General features: G+C 56.3%; 1 protein-coding gene across 17 annotated transcripts in view; it reads left to right on the top strand.

Annotated features, from left to right (window-relative positions):
* The window catches only part of CACNA1C (calcium voltage-gated channel subunit alpha1 C), a 449,723-nt gene that overhangs the window by 385,033 nt on the left and 49,743 nt on the right, over positions 1-14,947 (top strand). For all 17 annotated transcript variants that reach the window (XM_043441750.1, XM_043441741.1, XM_043441743.1 and 14 more), the window contains exons 15-24: positions 588-708; positions 1,980-2,094; positions 2,792-2,912; positions 3,243-3,312; positions 5,594-5,726; positions 8,085-8,214; positions 9,218-9,277; positions 13,041-13,147; positions 13,990-14,077; positions 14,591-14,698. In XM_043441750.1, coding sequence (XP_043297685.1) covers positions 588-708; positions 1,980-2,094; positions 2,792-2,912; positions 3,243-3,312; positions 5,594-5,726; positions 8,085-8,214; positions 9,218-9,277; positions 13,041-13,147; positions 13,990-14,077; positions 14,591-14,698 — 1,053 coding nt within the window. The remainder of the gene's footprint in view (positions 1-587; positions 709-1,979; positions 2,095-2,791; positions 2,913-3,242; positions 3,313-5,593; positions 5,727-8,084; positions 8,215-9,217; positions 9,278-13,040; positions 13,148-13,989; positions 14,078-14,590; positions 14,699-14,947) is intronic.

Below are 14,947 nucleotides of genomic sequence, written 5' to 3'. Positions count from 1 at the left end.
GCCCAAAATATCCACAAAAGAGGGCAGACGGCTCTTGCTGGAGAGGAAAGAGGAGGGGAGGTTGCCCCCAGGAAAATACGACCACCATCAAATTTGTGACTTTTGTAGATCTGTTGGCTTGGGGCCAAGTTCAAGTAGCACTGAAGTTTAAAGGGAGATCAGTTTACAGATTAAATTGAACGATAACGTGGATGTTGCCAAAATCTTATAGATGGTACCCAAAGTCCTCATGTTTGGGGAAGCCTGGGGGACCACGTGGGTCCTCAGTGAACGTGGTCACCTTGATGCCTTAGCCTTAGGGTGGACTAACGGTGGCCGCTGAGCACTGGGCCTGGACTGTAGGAGGTGTTTATCCCAGGAAGTGCTTACAGTCGATCAATCATTTGTGCCAGTGGCCACGCACTCAAAGAAGAGGGCTGGACCTGCAGGATCACAGCTCAGAGCCCCGGGAGGAGATCGGGTGGCAGGAGGCGGGGAGAGGAGAGAGGTGTCAGAGGTTTCTATATAGCAGGGGGCCGGGCAGGGGAGCTTCGGGCTTGCTGTTGGTCTAACGCTGTGTCCCTCATTGGTGGGACTATGTCATTCAGATCCTGACCGGGGAGGACTGGAATTCGGTGATGTATGATGGGATCATGGCTTATGGCGGCCCCTCTTTTCCAGGGATGTTAGTCTGTATTTACTTCATCATCCTCTTCATCTGTGGAAATTGTATCCTTTGCGCCTGCCTCCCCCGACCCCTGTTGCCCCCCTAACTTGTAGCTCAATGCCAGTAGGTGCGACCAGTGGGTCCTGACCAGGGGGGACCCAGGGCCACCCTTCCCCAGAGAAGGAAAAGGCACGTGTCCAGCCCAGACCACCTTAGTGGTACAGGCAAGTCGGGATGGGAACCTGGAGCCGGGGCCAGGGGAGATGTGAGTCCATCCCCCTGAGCTGCCGAGGTCCAGGTGGGCAATGCCCACTGGTGTTGGCCTTGCAGCTGCCCACTCGGACCTCATCGTGAGGCATCTGCTGCCCTGGCCAGGGGCCCTGCTGAAGGAGGAAAAGCCTCACCCCGGAAGTGACCTTCACCTGTTGCCCTCCCTCTGAAACTGCTCAGGGGGATGTTAGCCACAGGCAGATCAGACAGGCCATGGGCAGCTTCCCAGGTCCCCCACTGCAGGCAGCTCCCCCGTGTCGTGTCCCCCGGGGTTCTGTGCAGAGAGGCTTGTAAAGTAGAATTATAGATGATCTGGACTCAGAGGTCAGCTCTCAGCCTCAGACACACCCAGGGCTGTCCACCTAGTGTCCTGGAAACAGGGTGGAAATGGCAGCACCTCCAACCTAGCAGGCCGAGTGAGGTTGAACTGGGTACTGCACGCCCAGCGCCTGCCCTTGGGAGCGGGGTCCCTCAGCTCCCCGTGTGAACCAGAGCCACCCGGGGCCTGGGGTGGAGGGGGCCTGACCGGCGTTAACCTCTAGACTGGACTGGCTCTGATCCGGTTCTCTGACCCACGGTACATGCATCTGTGTCGGGGGCGGGGGAGAAGAAACGGCAGACTCCACTCAGTCAGAAGCCCGGCTGACCCTCCTGGGGCCTCTGTCTGAACAAAGTCATGGTGGGAGTGGGCAGGGCGAGCAGGCACCTCCTGGTGGTGGTAATGACCGCCCAGTGCCATGACCCGCTGGAGGCAGCGCTGTTTACAGTGTCACTTACAGGCAGTCGTCTCTGTGGGAAGCAGCATCGAAACCCAGCAATTAGAGCAAGGCTGGGCTCCCTGCCTTCCAACCCCAGACCCGGCCTGCGAGCCCAACTGCTCTGGATCCCCCAGGAAACCCCAGGAAGCTAGGAGGGCGGTGCAGAGGGGAACGGGGGCTCAGTGGGCTTGGAACCCCTCCCCGTGGGGAACTCCGCCCCTGCATGTCCTGTCCTGGCCCGGCCCCTGTGCCCACCCACCACCCCAAGTCCAAGGGTCATTTTCTTTAAGAATGGACACAAACAGATATCCTACTGAACGTGTTCTTGGCCATTGCCGTGGACAACCTGGCTGACGCTGAGAGCCTCACATCTGCCCAGAAGGAGGAGGAAGAGGAGAAGGAGAGGAAGAAGCTGGCCAGGTAACTGCGAGGCTCCTGGGCCAAGCGCGGCCTGGCTCCCAGATGCTGTTCCCGTCAGTGCTCAGGAGAGGCTGGGCCTGCCCGGCTGTCCTTCTAGACGGGGTTAGGTGGGGGCCCCTACAGTGAGCTGGGCCTCTCCCCTACTCCTGGACATCGCTCTAAGTGAGGAGCACCATGAATTACATCCCTGGGGAGGTGTCGTGTTTCCCCACGGTCCAGGAGTTGGGGGACTCTCTTTTGAGAAGAGGGTCATGACAGATGATGGGAGCAGAGGATGGGATGGGAGGGCAGCCAGTCGGAGGAGAACCTGGAAAGATGATGCCTCCTCACTGTTCTGTAGCTCATCTCTGCTGATGAACAGACAAGACAGGACCCCACGCCGTCCTCGTCCGTGGGTCTGGGCCACACCTGTGCCGGATACTGAGCAGGTTCTCAGGAACCTTTGAATTAGACAGAGGCTAAGTCGGGGAGAAGCTGGGCATTCAGCTGAGTGCTAGACAGAGCCGAGCGGGGGCAGAGACCCGGGGAGGACAGAGCCAGGGGGAGGCCCAGTGCCCCAAGGATTGAGCCACACAGCAGGGCCCCCAGAAGACAGGTGGTCCCAGGCCCCGGCGGTCTGGACCCCAAGGGACCACAAGGGCAGCACCCTATTACTCTGGTCAACATCCCTTGCTCTTCTCTCCTGCTGACCTGCCAGGACCGCCAGCCCAGAGAAGAAGCAAGAGTTGGTAGAGAAGCCAGCCGTGGAGGAGACCAAGGAGGAGAAAATCGAGCTGAAATCCATCACAGCAGATGGAGAGTCCCCACCCGCCACCAAGGTACAGGCTGCTCTGCCCAGGAGCCGGGGTGGGGAGAGGGTAGGGAGAGGGAGGGAGACAGCCGTGCTGGGTGGGCTGCTCTGCCCAGAAGCTAGACACCGAGGGGGAGGGGGACATAGAGGCCAGAGGAGGGGGACAGAGCCAGGGCGGGTGGACAGCAGTGCTGGGTGGGAGTGCAGAGAAGGAAGGCCAGCCTTCTGCTGGTGTTCTAAGGGTCATGTACAAAGGGACAGTTCAGCCTAGACTTGGGGGCAATTTCAAGACTCCTGGAGGCCTCTAAACCATGGATCTTATCTAACCGGACCCTCCTTCTCTCCCTTGGCTGCCTAGATCAACATGGATGACCTCCAGCCCAACGAGAATGAGGACAAGAGTTCCTACCCCAACCAGGAAACCACAGGTACCAGCCCGCTGCCTGGCCTGGGGGAGGTGGTGGAGGAGAATGGGGGTGAACACCTGGCTCTAAAGCTGTGTGTTGGTCCCAGTTTCCCCACAAGCGGGGGCCTCACTCGATCCCCCAACTCAGCTGCAGCATCACCGTTTATCCTCTGGGGGAAAACTTTGCTCAATTATCACTGTGATAATAATAACAGAAGACTGAACACATTGTATTGGCACAGTGCCTTTGGGCCTTTTGGAAGCTGGATTCCATATACATGTAAGGTTTATTATAGCCTATGTTGTAAAATCGCTATTAAGTTACATAACTTATTAGGATAACATATGTCGCAGCATCTTGCTTGGTTAATAATAATAGTAAATCCCAAATCTGTCCTGCCCACTCCCGGGAGGGGGTGCTGAACACAGCAGGGCTCCGCTGCAGACGCCTGCTCACGGCTCTGCACGACGCTGTCGGGTCTCCCGCAACAAGAGTGTCCCGTCTGCGGTCTGATCCGCAAACTGGCAGGCAGGCCCCTGGAGAGGGTCTCTCGTCAGGAGCCCATCCACCCTCAGGAGCCAGTCCCCTGCATCAGGACACCACACCCTGCGTGAGCCTAGCCTGACCTCCTTCTGCCGAAAATTGTGGGTATCATCACCTGCTTCAAGCTCAAAGTCACAACAGACCATCACGGCACTACAGGTCTCGCCGACCCGGATCCCTGCGCAGACTGGTCTGTGTGGGGGCATGGCTCCCTCAGAAGCTGGACTGCGCCCAGCCTCTTTTCTCCTGTCCCTCCACAGTCTGTCCGCTGGGAAAGAGGACTTGGCTTCCTGGGGCTCAGACAGAACGGAGGGCGGAAAGGTGTCCCTGAGCCGGCATCGAGCCTTTTGAAGCCTTTAAAGCCCCTGGGGCAGAAACCATTACAGAATTTCAAAGACACACCAGAAATAGCCACTGAATGCAGTAGGCGGGTCTTTTCTTGATCCTGAATGAGCAAATAAACTTTAAAATGATATTTTTGAGGCAGTCAGGAAAAACTGAATATGGGCAGGGAGCTAACTGATGTTAAGAAGGTTTTGTTCATCACGGGACCCCCTGCAGGAGGTGCCGGTTCCTAGTCCCCATGAAGTGACCACACTGCCCAGCAGGGGCCTGTCAGGCCTCCCCCCCGAAGTTTAATCTCCAGAGTTCAAGGTCGGCGGAGCCCCCAGCTCTGTACACAGCACATTTCAGAAACATCGCCTCACTCAGGAGGAAAGCTTTGTGCTGAGATGGGCTTTTATCTGCTTGATTCATGTATGCGTGTGAACATACAGATGTTCTTGAAGAGTCACTCAGGACTTAAAATTAATAACTGCACATGAGAAAGAAATGTGATGACCCCAGGGAACATGTAGCTCAGTCCAGATGCTGTGAGGGAGGCCTGGGCTGTTGCGGGGACTCTAGGGGGTGAGCAGTGAGGTAGCGGCTTCATGGAGCAGGGTGGTCTGCACTAGGTCTGCAGTTCCGGGAGTTGGAGAGGAAAGAAGTGACTTCTGGACCATTCGGTTGTCATGGATACAGAGCTGGATGAAACCAGGGAGACATCCACTCATTGATTTAATCGCTGCTTATAAAGCACCTACAGTGTTCCTTGCCCTGGACAGGCACTGGGGGCTCAGCCATGGGGGCAGATAAGCTGCTGTTGTGGGGGGCCCACATTCAGCGGGAGGCAGACAAGAAGCAAGAAAGCAAACCAACCAGAAAGCTGATGTCAGGGAAATCATAAAACCATGCCCTGCCTTCAAGTTATGGACACACCTGTCTGCGGAGAAGCCCAGGGAGGCCAGAGCAAGAGAAATGGAGGGGGTGGGACACAAGCAGGTGGGGCAGCCCTAAAGGCCACCCGCCCTTTCCCCTGGCCTGCGGCCAGCCAGCTGAGGACACCTGGCCATGCCCCCATCTCACCTGGTTGCCTTTCTGGTGTCTGACCACTAGGACGACCAGCCACCCCAATCTGCAGGGCCCTGAGGGTTTCCCAGGATGTGGGGATTTCTGTTTAAAAAGCAGGACAGGAGTTGAGCTGGTCACCCAACTCACAGCCCGGTCTCCTGTGCTGCCAGGAGGCTTCCTCCAGCAGAGATGAGCCCCAGAGGTGCCCACGGGAGAGAGCTGGCCGTCCTAGTTGGTCCCCTGCGTTTCCAGAGATACCGATGATGTCGGATTCCTGTCCGTAGGAAGGTGTCTGGAAGTGGGCAGCATGGTGGTAAAAATAAGTGGGAGCCGTGGAGCTATTTAGGACGGTGCTTTTTCCCTGCAGGAGAAGAGGATGAGGAGGAGCCCGAGATGCCAGTGGGCCCCCGCCCGCGCCCCCTCTCTGAGCTGCACCTGAAGGAGAAGGCGGTGCCCATGCCGGAAGCCAGCGCCTTCTTCATCTTCAGCCCCAGCAACAGGTGTGTGGACAGGGGCGGTGCTCCACTCTCTCTGTGATGCCAGCCCAGCAGGCATCAGCGTCGTCCAGCCCCCGCCCCAGTGCGCCCCACAACTTGGATAAACAGGCGTGGGTTTAGAGGAGAGAGTCATGGCTTATGAATCAGAAGACCTGTGTTTTGTTTTTCTTTCCATTGTTTGAAATAGGTAAACTCTGTTTCTACTCTGTTGGTGATTACATTTAACTTAACAACCCCTAAAGTTAAACAAGATCCTAAACCTTCTGAAAAAATTGAAGGAAGTAAACAGCTAGACTGCATTAACTTCTCCCAGCTCACCCACCTTAGGTGTTGTGGTTGATAAGTAATTTGATCCTGACCTTTATTTCCAACCTAACAAATTAGATATGATTACCTGGTAGACAGGTTGTGTTTGGATTTACATACCACTTACCGTTCTATTTGTTTGATTTTCGTGTATCTTGGTCCATCTTTCAGGAATCATTTTCTTTCCTCCTGAAGTATATTCTTTAGAAGTCCTTTAATGGTAACTTCATTTGACCTCTGTTTATCTGTAATTGCTTTCATTTCTTGTTCTTGAAAGACAGCTGTGCTGTGTGCACACTTTCAGGCGGACAGGTTGTGGCCCTCGGCATCTTAGACGTGTCACTCCACATTCAGTCGGAATTCCCGCTCTTGTTTCTCTGTAGGGTTCTGCCCCTTATCTCACTCTTTTAACATCATCCATGGTCTCTGGGGTTGTACATGTTCACTACCACATGTTTCTCTCCATTTATCCTGCTTGGAATATATTATGTCTCCTAAGTCTATGGATTTATATTTTTTTGTCAGTTCTTGAATAATGTTAAGGATTAGGATAAGAACAGCTACTTCTGGGAGAGTTGCAGGAGAGTCTGTTTACACATTGCCTGGTCTTCCTTCTCTCAGGCTGGTCCAAGTGGACACCTGATAGGCCTGCATATTCTGTCCTTCCCCTCTCACGCGTGCATGTCTTCATAACTTTCATCTCCTAGTCTCTCGGTTCAAATTCTGGGTCATTCTTTGGGTATATCTTCCAAATTCTTAATTCTCTCTTCAATTCTGTTACTGTGTAAACCAGTTTTTATATCAGGTTATATATTTTTTTCATGTCAGACAGTTCCACGTATTGCTTTGTTTTCCAGATCCATCTACATCTGAGTTTCTTGTTAATTCATCATCTCTGTGGTCAAGTCTTTTATCCCATTAAATATTTCAAATACAGTTGTTCTATCATCGGTATCTAATATTTCCAGTATACAGAGTCTCTGGGGAGAGGTCTAAATCATTTATTTGAGTTTCTTCTGAGTTGCCAACTTAGTGGCTTATTTTCTTGAGTGTTCAGTGATCTTTGTGACCTCAATACTCCATCTTAATTGGGAAGATTCCCGGGGACCTGAAGGACTGAGAAGCTTTCTTCCAGATGTGTGCGTGGCTCAGCCTAGGGGTCCCCGGTCCTCTGGCCCACCTCGAGCTGGCTTAAAGATTCCTCACAGAGGGGCCGCCACTGGCCTCTGTCCTCAGGCACCTCTGCCCAGCCCAGGCATGTCCAGCAGACCCCAGCTCAGCGGATTGGCTTGAGGGAGGAGGGTATCACTGCAGACTTTCCTAGCTCTCATGAAACCAGAATGGTCTTGGAGAGCTCGTCCTTTCCAGGATTTGGTGCTTCTGCATCAGGAAGGTCTCTCAGAGTTGGTTAGTCAACCAATGCCAGAAGCAGAGGTCTGAAGGCCTGGTTCAAGCCCTGAGCCACCCCACTCCCCACCCCGCACAAACACGCACTCCAAAGTGGGCAAGACTATCCTTCCGGGCTTCCGTGTTTTCATCTGTAAGATGAGATAGTACCCCGTCAAGAGGAGACAGCACATAAGACACCCTTGGCATCCGAGGATCCACTGTGAGCGCCCCCAGGGTCAGGGCTGTTGGCCTCTGTCACTGCGCTGAGGTTCAGGATTGAATTACTGCTGCGGCAGACAATCTCCTTGGAGTCGGGGCTTAACCAGCCTGGCATCATCCACGCTCTGGGCGGCTCTGCTGCTCCCCGTACGGACACATGTAAGGTAGATCTTATGAAGTCAGTATTTTTAATGATGGGGAGCCGAGTCCCCAGATGAAAGCTCGTGAATGATGTCACAGCAGTACATGAAGATGCAGAGGTTCCTGAAGGGTCAGACGTAACCCCGAGGCCCCGTGGCGGGGGGCACAGTGGGGCTGAGTGCAGGGCTGTGTCTCCCCTGCGGCGGGATGGCTCGGGCTGAAGGGCCCACGCCCCGCCCGTCTGCACACCAAGAAGGAGCAGAGACCCCACCCCGTGTGACAGCCCCCCTCCCCCTGCCCCCGCAGGTTCCGCCTCCAGTGCCATCGTATCGTCAATGACTCCATTTTCACCAACCTGATCCTCTTCTTCATCCTGCTCAGCAGCATCTCCCTGGCCGCTGAGGACCCCGTGCAGCACACCTCCTTCAGGAACCACGTACGCACCCCGTCCCTCGCACCCTGCCCCCGCGACGTGACCCCCCTGGCTGCCTGACCCTGTCCTTCAATCCAGAGTCTGCCCCGAATCTCACGGTCAGAGGCACAGCAGACATCTCCCTAAGAGATGACAGCTTTGGTGCAAACCCATCATAGGACCCTTAGCTCAGGTCGGCCTGACCCCGACGTCACCCCGACGTCAGACCCTACTGCCCACAGATGCTCCCCAGGGGCTCCGCCTCCCGGGAACTGGCCCATCCTGTCCCTGGGGATCAGTGGCAGATGGCACTCTGATGAGACCACCCGCCTAAGGAGGACCTCGCTGACCCTCTGCAGAGTTGAAGTTGAATTTGGAGCTTGCCTCAGGCTCTGGTGAATTACAATCAAAGACTAGAGTAGGACCTGCCATATCCCAAAGCCTTGAAACAATGTCAGATCCTAACCAGGCGGGCGTGAAGCGAGGAGTCCACCACCTTAAAGCCAGACCCCTGCGAGCCAGTCGGTGGTCCTGCAGCCCAGGTGGCCCAGAGCTTTCTTCCTGGGAAGGCCCTCACTCTGACCCATTATCTGAGACAGAGTGAAGCGTGAACCCCAAGCCTGTCCCCAGCCTGGGGTGTGCCCGCCACACCCTGAGGGGGACAGCCAGAGTAGGGTCCCAGAACGTGAGAGACTGGCTCATCCCCTGATGTGAATTAAGCAATATGCATGTTTGTGCAAAGAAAGCAAACCCCACTCTGTCTTTGAGACACGTATCCCATGGTCTGATTTTGGTTTGTAAGTAAATTGAATTAATGAGAAAAGCACCCAACCGGACCCAGGACCCGCTGAGTCGGCTCTGGGAGCCGGCTCACAGATCTGGGCCTTCAGGACCCTGGGCTGTGTCAATGCCTCTGGTCTCCCTTGGAAAGACTGCATGATTTGGGGTGCGACTCCCTGCTGGCGACCTTGCTCCCATCCTGTTGCTCCATTCCCCCATCCCCACCCTGTTTCTCTTTGTTTTGCAGATTCTGTTTTATTTTGACATTGTTTTCACTACCATTTTCACCATTGAGATTGCCCTGAAGGTAACCCTGCCCTCTGCTCCTCTCCTGTCCTTCCCCACTGGCTCTGCTGCTCTGTCGCTAATGCACACTCTGCTGCTGTCCATCACTCGGAGCCACTAATCCGCTGTGCTTGTCTTTCAGATCCTAGGCAACGCAGACTATGTCTTCACTAGTATCTTTACCTTAGAAATTATCCTCAAGGTAATGCACGCAGCAAGGCCTCTGCCTCCTCTCTCTGCATTGCCTCTTCTCTCTGGTCTCCTTCACTCTGGTTTTACTCTCAAGCCTGAAGCTGGAGGAACTGGGGCCCCTGACTTTGTGCCTGTGCAGTTTGGGCACTGATGCTGGCTGATACCAGGCACTCCCCACCACCGCCTGCCCCCCCACCATCTCTGCGAGCCATGCCTGACCCCGGCAGGAACCCTCCCCCTATCCTGCCCAGAGGGAACGCCACACGAAAAACAAGAGTTGGAAAATGGCAAAGCCCAGGGCGTCAAGAGGCCCCCTGCCTGTGCCCTCGGGATGCCCTTTGTCAACACAGGCCAGTGCCAATGTTCCAACCGAGGTCTCTGGACAGACCCCTGCACACACCTCTGACCCCTGGATTACACCCCCGCCAAAGCTTGCCCCTTCGCCCCTGCCCAGGCCTGGAGGAGGTGGCCATGTCCTCCAAGGCTCAGTGCGGGGCTGAGAGTCTACACGCACTCCCATCTTTTGACCCCAACACAGTAGAGCCCGCCTCCGAGCAGCCTCAGGATGACAGGGGTTTGCCCCAAGCTTTATTATTGTTTCCATTAATATACAATCAGTGGGGCTCCCCAGGTGGCACTGGAGGTAAAGAACCCGCCTGCCATAATGCAAGAGACGTAAGAGACACAGGTTCAATCCCTGGATTGGGAAGATACCTGGAGAAGGGAATGGCCACCCACTCCAAGATTCTTGCTGGGGAATCCTATGGACAGAGGAGCCTGGCTACGGGCTCCTTGGGGTCGCAAAGAGTCAGACATGACTGAGTGACTTAGCACAGCACAATATATTACTTACATCCACTCTGTTAAGATTTCCAAGCTCCGCAGGCCACCTGAGCCTCGGGGGCAAGTTCCAAGTCAGGGGAGTGTGTATGCCCACTCTTCGGTCTCAGAGCCTGGGGCTCACCCTGACCGCAGTCAGCAAGTTGCTTCTGCACGGTGCCTCCCACCAGGAGACCACCCCGGGCACCCTCCCCCAGGCTCCAGGCTCCTCCCACCCTGCACACGAAGCCCCAGGCCCTCCTTTCTGAGCTCCTATGGGTGGGGACAGCCTGTCACGTCCAGCTTCAGCCTGAGCGGACACTTTCTTGTGCCTTCTGTGTCCAGACCCTCTGGTTCCAGCTAACCAGGCATTAACAAGAGGAAACCAGAAGTGTTCCTCGGGTTTTCTCTCTGACCCCCGGGGGTAGGGAGAGGGACCTGGCTGCCCGGCTACATGGAGACCCTTCCGTGGACTCCAGGCCCAGGGAGGCACATAAACACCAGGCTCTCCTGAGTCTCAGACCCTGCCCAGAGCGCCTCTTCCTCCAAGGTTGCCAGCTCCTGGGAGGTCCTCCGTCCCGCCCACCTGCTCCTTCTTCTGCCCACTTTTACGCTGACTGTGCTCTAGGTCGAGCCTGGCCCCAGAACACTGCCTGCACCTCCTCCCCCAGGGTCCCTCTGCCTCACCTGCAGGCCCAGCATCCTGCCTGGCAGAGGCCACTGTCGTGCAGGAGAGGTGTCCAGGGTCAGAGACAGCTGAAAGGTCTGGGCATGTTTAGCCTTCCAAAGAAAGGCTTCTGAGGCCAAGACAGTTGGACTGAATGATGCCTAGATCTGTCACCTAGAGGAGGGAGATGGACCCAGGACCCACAAGCAGAAATTACAAAAGATAAGATGTGTTTAATGAGCAATATTGCTGACTGGAGAGGTGCTGGCTGGACGGAGGGGCATCCTGCACTCCCAGCTCAGAGTTTGATCCTTTTCTCTCCCCAGCAAGGCTTTTCCTGGGTAAAGGTTAGGACTTCGGGAGCAGGAGTGTGTGGCAGTCAGCAGACAGGGTAGAGGGGGCCCTGTACTGGACCCCACAGTGAACTCTCAAGTAAATGCCCCATTTTTCCAGTGTCCACTTGCCCTTTCTCCTGTGGCCACTCTTCCTCTGGCCCTGCCTGGGCAGCTGCCCTGCACACACACACACAAGCCAGCCTTCTGGGCTCAGAGCCTCTCAGTTAACATGAACCATGGAGCCACCCTGGTCTGCTCTCGGGGGCCCAGACCTACACTGAGAGACAAGGAAGCCCCCCCCACCCCAAGATTACAGGCCTTTGGGACACATCTCCAGCTGAATTCCCCTGCAATCTTTTATATAATCTACCCACTTCTGCAAACTGTTGCAGGACACAGGTGTCTGAGTCCCCTGTGACCCCCTCCTGCAGGAGATCAGTGGGAAGAATTAGGTTGCAAGAGCTATTTTTGCCCATTTCCCCTGTGTTTGCTCTTGAATCACTCTGTGAACAAGCTGCCCTGGGCATGCTCTGATTCCAAAGAAATAAATTGGGCTTCCAGGCAACCGGGGAGCTGCTCCCAGGCTCTAAGCCGTCAGCTCCAGATTTTCCCCTCTGGCTGTCGTTCATGGTCATGGCCTTTCAGCTCTTCACCTGGAAATCCACTGGCCCTTAGTTCATGTCAACGAGACTGGACAGGAGTTCCTAGAGCAAGGACAGGGCTCTGAGGAAGGTGGGAGACAGCAAACCCATGACAGTCATCATCCCCAAAGTGGTCCCTTCTTAGTCTGCAAGGGGTTTTTGTGTGGTTCTGTAGCTGCCTCTACAGAGGGGGACTCTGAGCACCCCCATCACAGGACGAACCCAGAGTTCCAGTCATAGCTCTCTGCTGAGTCCAGTCCTCTGCAGTGAAGCTTCCCTGCAGAGCTTGCCATCTGCAGGATTATGTCTAAAGGGCTTTACCTATAACTCCCAAGGGCACTTACAACCCTCCAGGGAAGAGGTTGTCATCACCTTGTTTCTCTGACAAAACACAGGGAAGTTGAGTAACCAGCTCCAGGCACTCAGAGCGTGGTGGGTGGGTTTTGAACTCAGGCGGCCAGGCTCCAGAGCTGTGCTCACATGGCAGTGCCCACAGCCCCTCTGGACACACAGCTCCAGAACCGGATGGTGGAGTGGAGCTCAAATCCTGGGTGCAGACCAGCAGCACTTGTGAGGCCCGGGAAGGGATAGATGCTGGTCGCCAGCATTCCTGGTAGAATTTCTCATAGAATTTCTCACTGGGCGCTAGAGCTTGCCCGAGCCTGAGGGGTCACCTGGCGCTAAACCAGGGAAGTTCTGGGAAGCCAAGGGGCTGGTCCTCGACTGGGCGAGCCCCCACCTCCCCAGATGCCCATCTCCTGGGGGCCCTGAGGTGGAGAGAGTTTGGAAACGGCATGGGACCCCAAGAACACGGAGCTCAGCCCAGGGAGCATCAGCAAGGGGCCTCACGGGGCTGCAGTCACAGAAACGTGATGGGGGTGGGGGCCCTTGAAAGGGCTGCAGATACAGGACTGAAGGTGGCAGGCACGTCCTGGGCCGGAGCCTCTGGGCTTTGCGTCACTGGCAGTGGACTCTCCAGGCACAGCGTCTCCTCCTTTGCTGCCTGCCTCAGCCCTCCATCACCTCCTGGTTCTTCATCTGGGCCCTTCTGGGAGTGCTGTGGGGGGAAGGGTGGGGTGAAGGGTCTTTGGAGCCCGGGAACTGCTCACACCCTGATCCCTGCGCCCCCAGATGACAGCCTACGGGGCCTTCCTGCACAAGGGCTCCTTCTGCCGCAACTACTTCAACATCCTGGACCTGCTGGTGGTCAGCGTGTCCCTCATCTCCTTCGGCATCCAGTGAGTGGGGCCCGAGGGCCTGGGAGAGGCACGGGGCAAGGGAGAGGGTCGGAGAGGGCCGTGAGGGAGAAGCCTGCCTGTGTCCGCAGCAGCGTGAGGGCGCTGGGACCAGGGCAGGGCCTCCCTGGCGGCTGTGGGCCCAAGGAGGTTAGACACCTTCGGAAGGTAACTAGCAGGCGAGTGTGGGGGACACTTCAGAGTGACCCCCATCCCCCAGGGCGAGGCCCTGTGTGCCCCTGGAGGACGACCGTGGCCTGTCCTCCAGGGGGCCTGGCCCTGGAGCCCCAGGTGTGCAGAGTCTGTGGTGTCAGAGCCGTTCCTCCAGGCCTGAATGTCCTGTGCACAAAGGGATGTGGTGGGCGGCCACCGGGGACCAGGTGCCTCCCCCGCCGAAGCCCCGCCATTCATACAGTATTTCTTCAAGTCCATGATATGAAAAACCACCACAGGTTCAGATTACAACAGGCGCTGCATGGGATGCCAAATGGTTCATGTGCATTTTCTCTTTTGATCCTTGCAACAAGCTCATGAGGTGACCACTGCCCCGTTTTACAGATAAAGAAACTGGGGCTCTGAACAGTTAGGAAGTGTATCCTCCATGGCCAGAGTCTGGTGGAGCTCTGCCTCTCTACATCCCCTTGGCTGGGTAAACGCCCCAGAGCAGCACATTGTAATGCTAACAAGTGGTAAATTCTTTTCCCGTGATTTGCTCACCAAGTCCCCGGCTCCCAGGATAGCTCCAGGTCCCTGCCGGTGGGAGACTTTCTCCAGGACTCCCATGCTCTCCCCTCTCCTGCGGGCCCAGGAACAGGAGTGGTTCACCCCACCATCCATTCCCCCAGGTCCAGTGCCATCAACGTGGTGAAGATCCTGCGAGTCCTGAGGGTGCTCCGGCCACTGAGGGCCATCAACAGGGCCAAGGGGCTGAAGGTGAGTCGACCAGGCCTGAGCGGGGGGCCCCAGCCCAGCAAGCTTCAGCCAGGGGTCCATGTGAGGTGATGGGTGGGCAGAAGGCGGAGACAATGGCAGGGCCTCTGGGTTGGAACCAGGACCCTCCTACCAGCACCTCAGCACCACTTCATGTCCTGGTTCCGAGATGCATGGAGCCCCAGTAGAGGCCGCCGTTCACAATCCCAGCTTCTCAGCAAAGCTTTTGCAGAAGGAGACCACATACAACCTTGGGCCCCATGCAGTGATGAGGCCCCTGAATTGCTGCCCCAGAGTATGGGGTGTTAGTGGGGCTTTGGTCCCCGGGTCACCCAGCGGGATATGGGCCCCCCAGGCTCCATCACCCTGTGAGCTGGGAGCACGCTTTGCCCCTTTGAGTCTGATCCCCACCACCCCCAGCCCATAGTGAAGGGCTGCCCCTGCCCCTCAGAGAGGGCCGTGACACGGGGGAACTCAGCCAAGGCCAGGCCCTGACCCCCCTGCCTCCCCCCACAGCACGTCGTGCAGTGTGTGTTCGTGGCCATCCGCACCATCGGGAACATTGTGATCGTCACCACGCTGCTCCAGTTCATGTTCGCCTGCATTGGGGTCCAGCTCTTCAAGGTGGGGTCTCAGCCAGATCTGCAGCCCCGTGTTCTTCCCACCTGTCAGCTCCCAGGGACACGGATGGGAGTAGCCACAGGGGACACGGTGGGGAGAGTGCTGGGTCTCCCTGGGATGGGACGCGGCTACTCCACCGCCCCTCCTGTCTTTCAGACCCAAGGAGGACTAACTAGTTCCCAGACCAGAGCAGAGCTAGTTCCCAGACCTGGGGAGGACTAACTAGTCCCCAGATCCCAGGAGGACTAACTA

Source organism: Cervus canadensis, chromosome 21 (genome assembly GCF_019320065.1).
Source record: "Cervus canadensis isolate Bull #8, Minnesota chromosome 21, ASM1932006v1, whole genome shotgun sequence".
In the NCBI taxonomy this organism is placed as follows: Eukaryota; Metazoa; Chordata; class Mammalia; order Artiodactyla; family Cervidae; genus Cervus; species Cervus canadensis.
The sequence above is the reverse complement of the archived record's forward strand: the minus strand, read 5'-3'. Positions and strand labels throughout refer to the sequence as shown.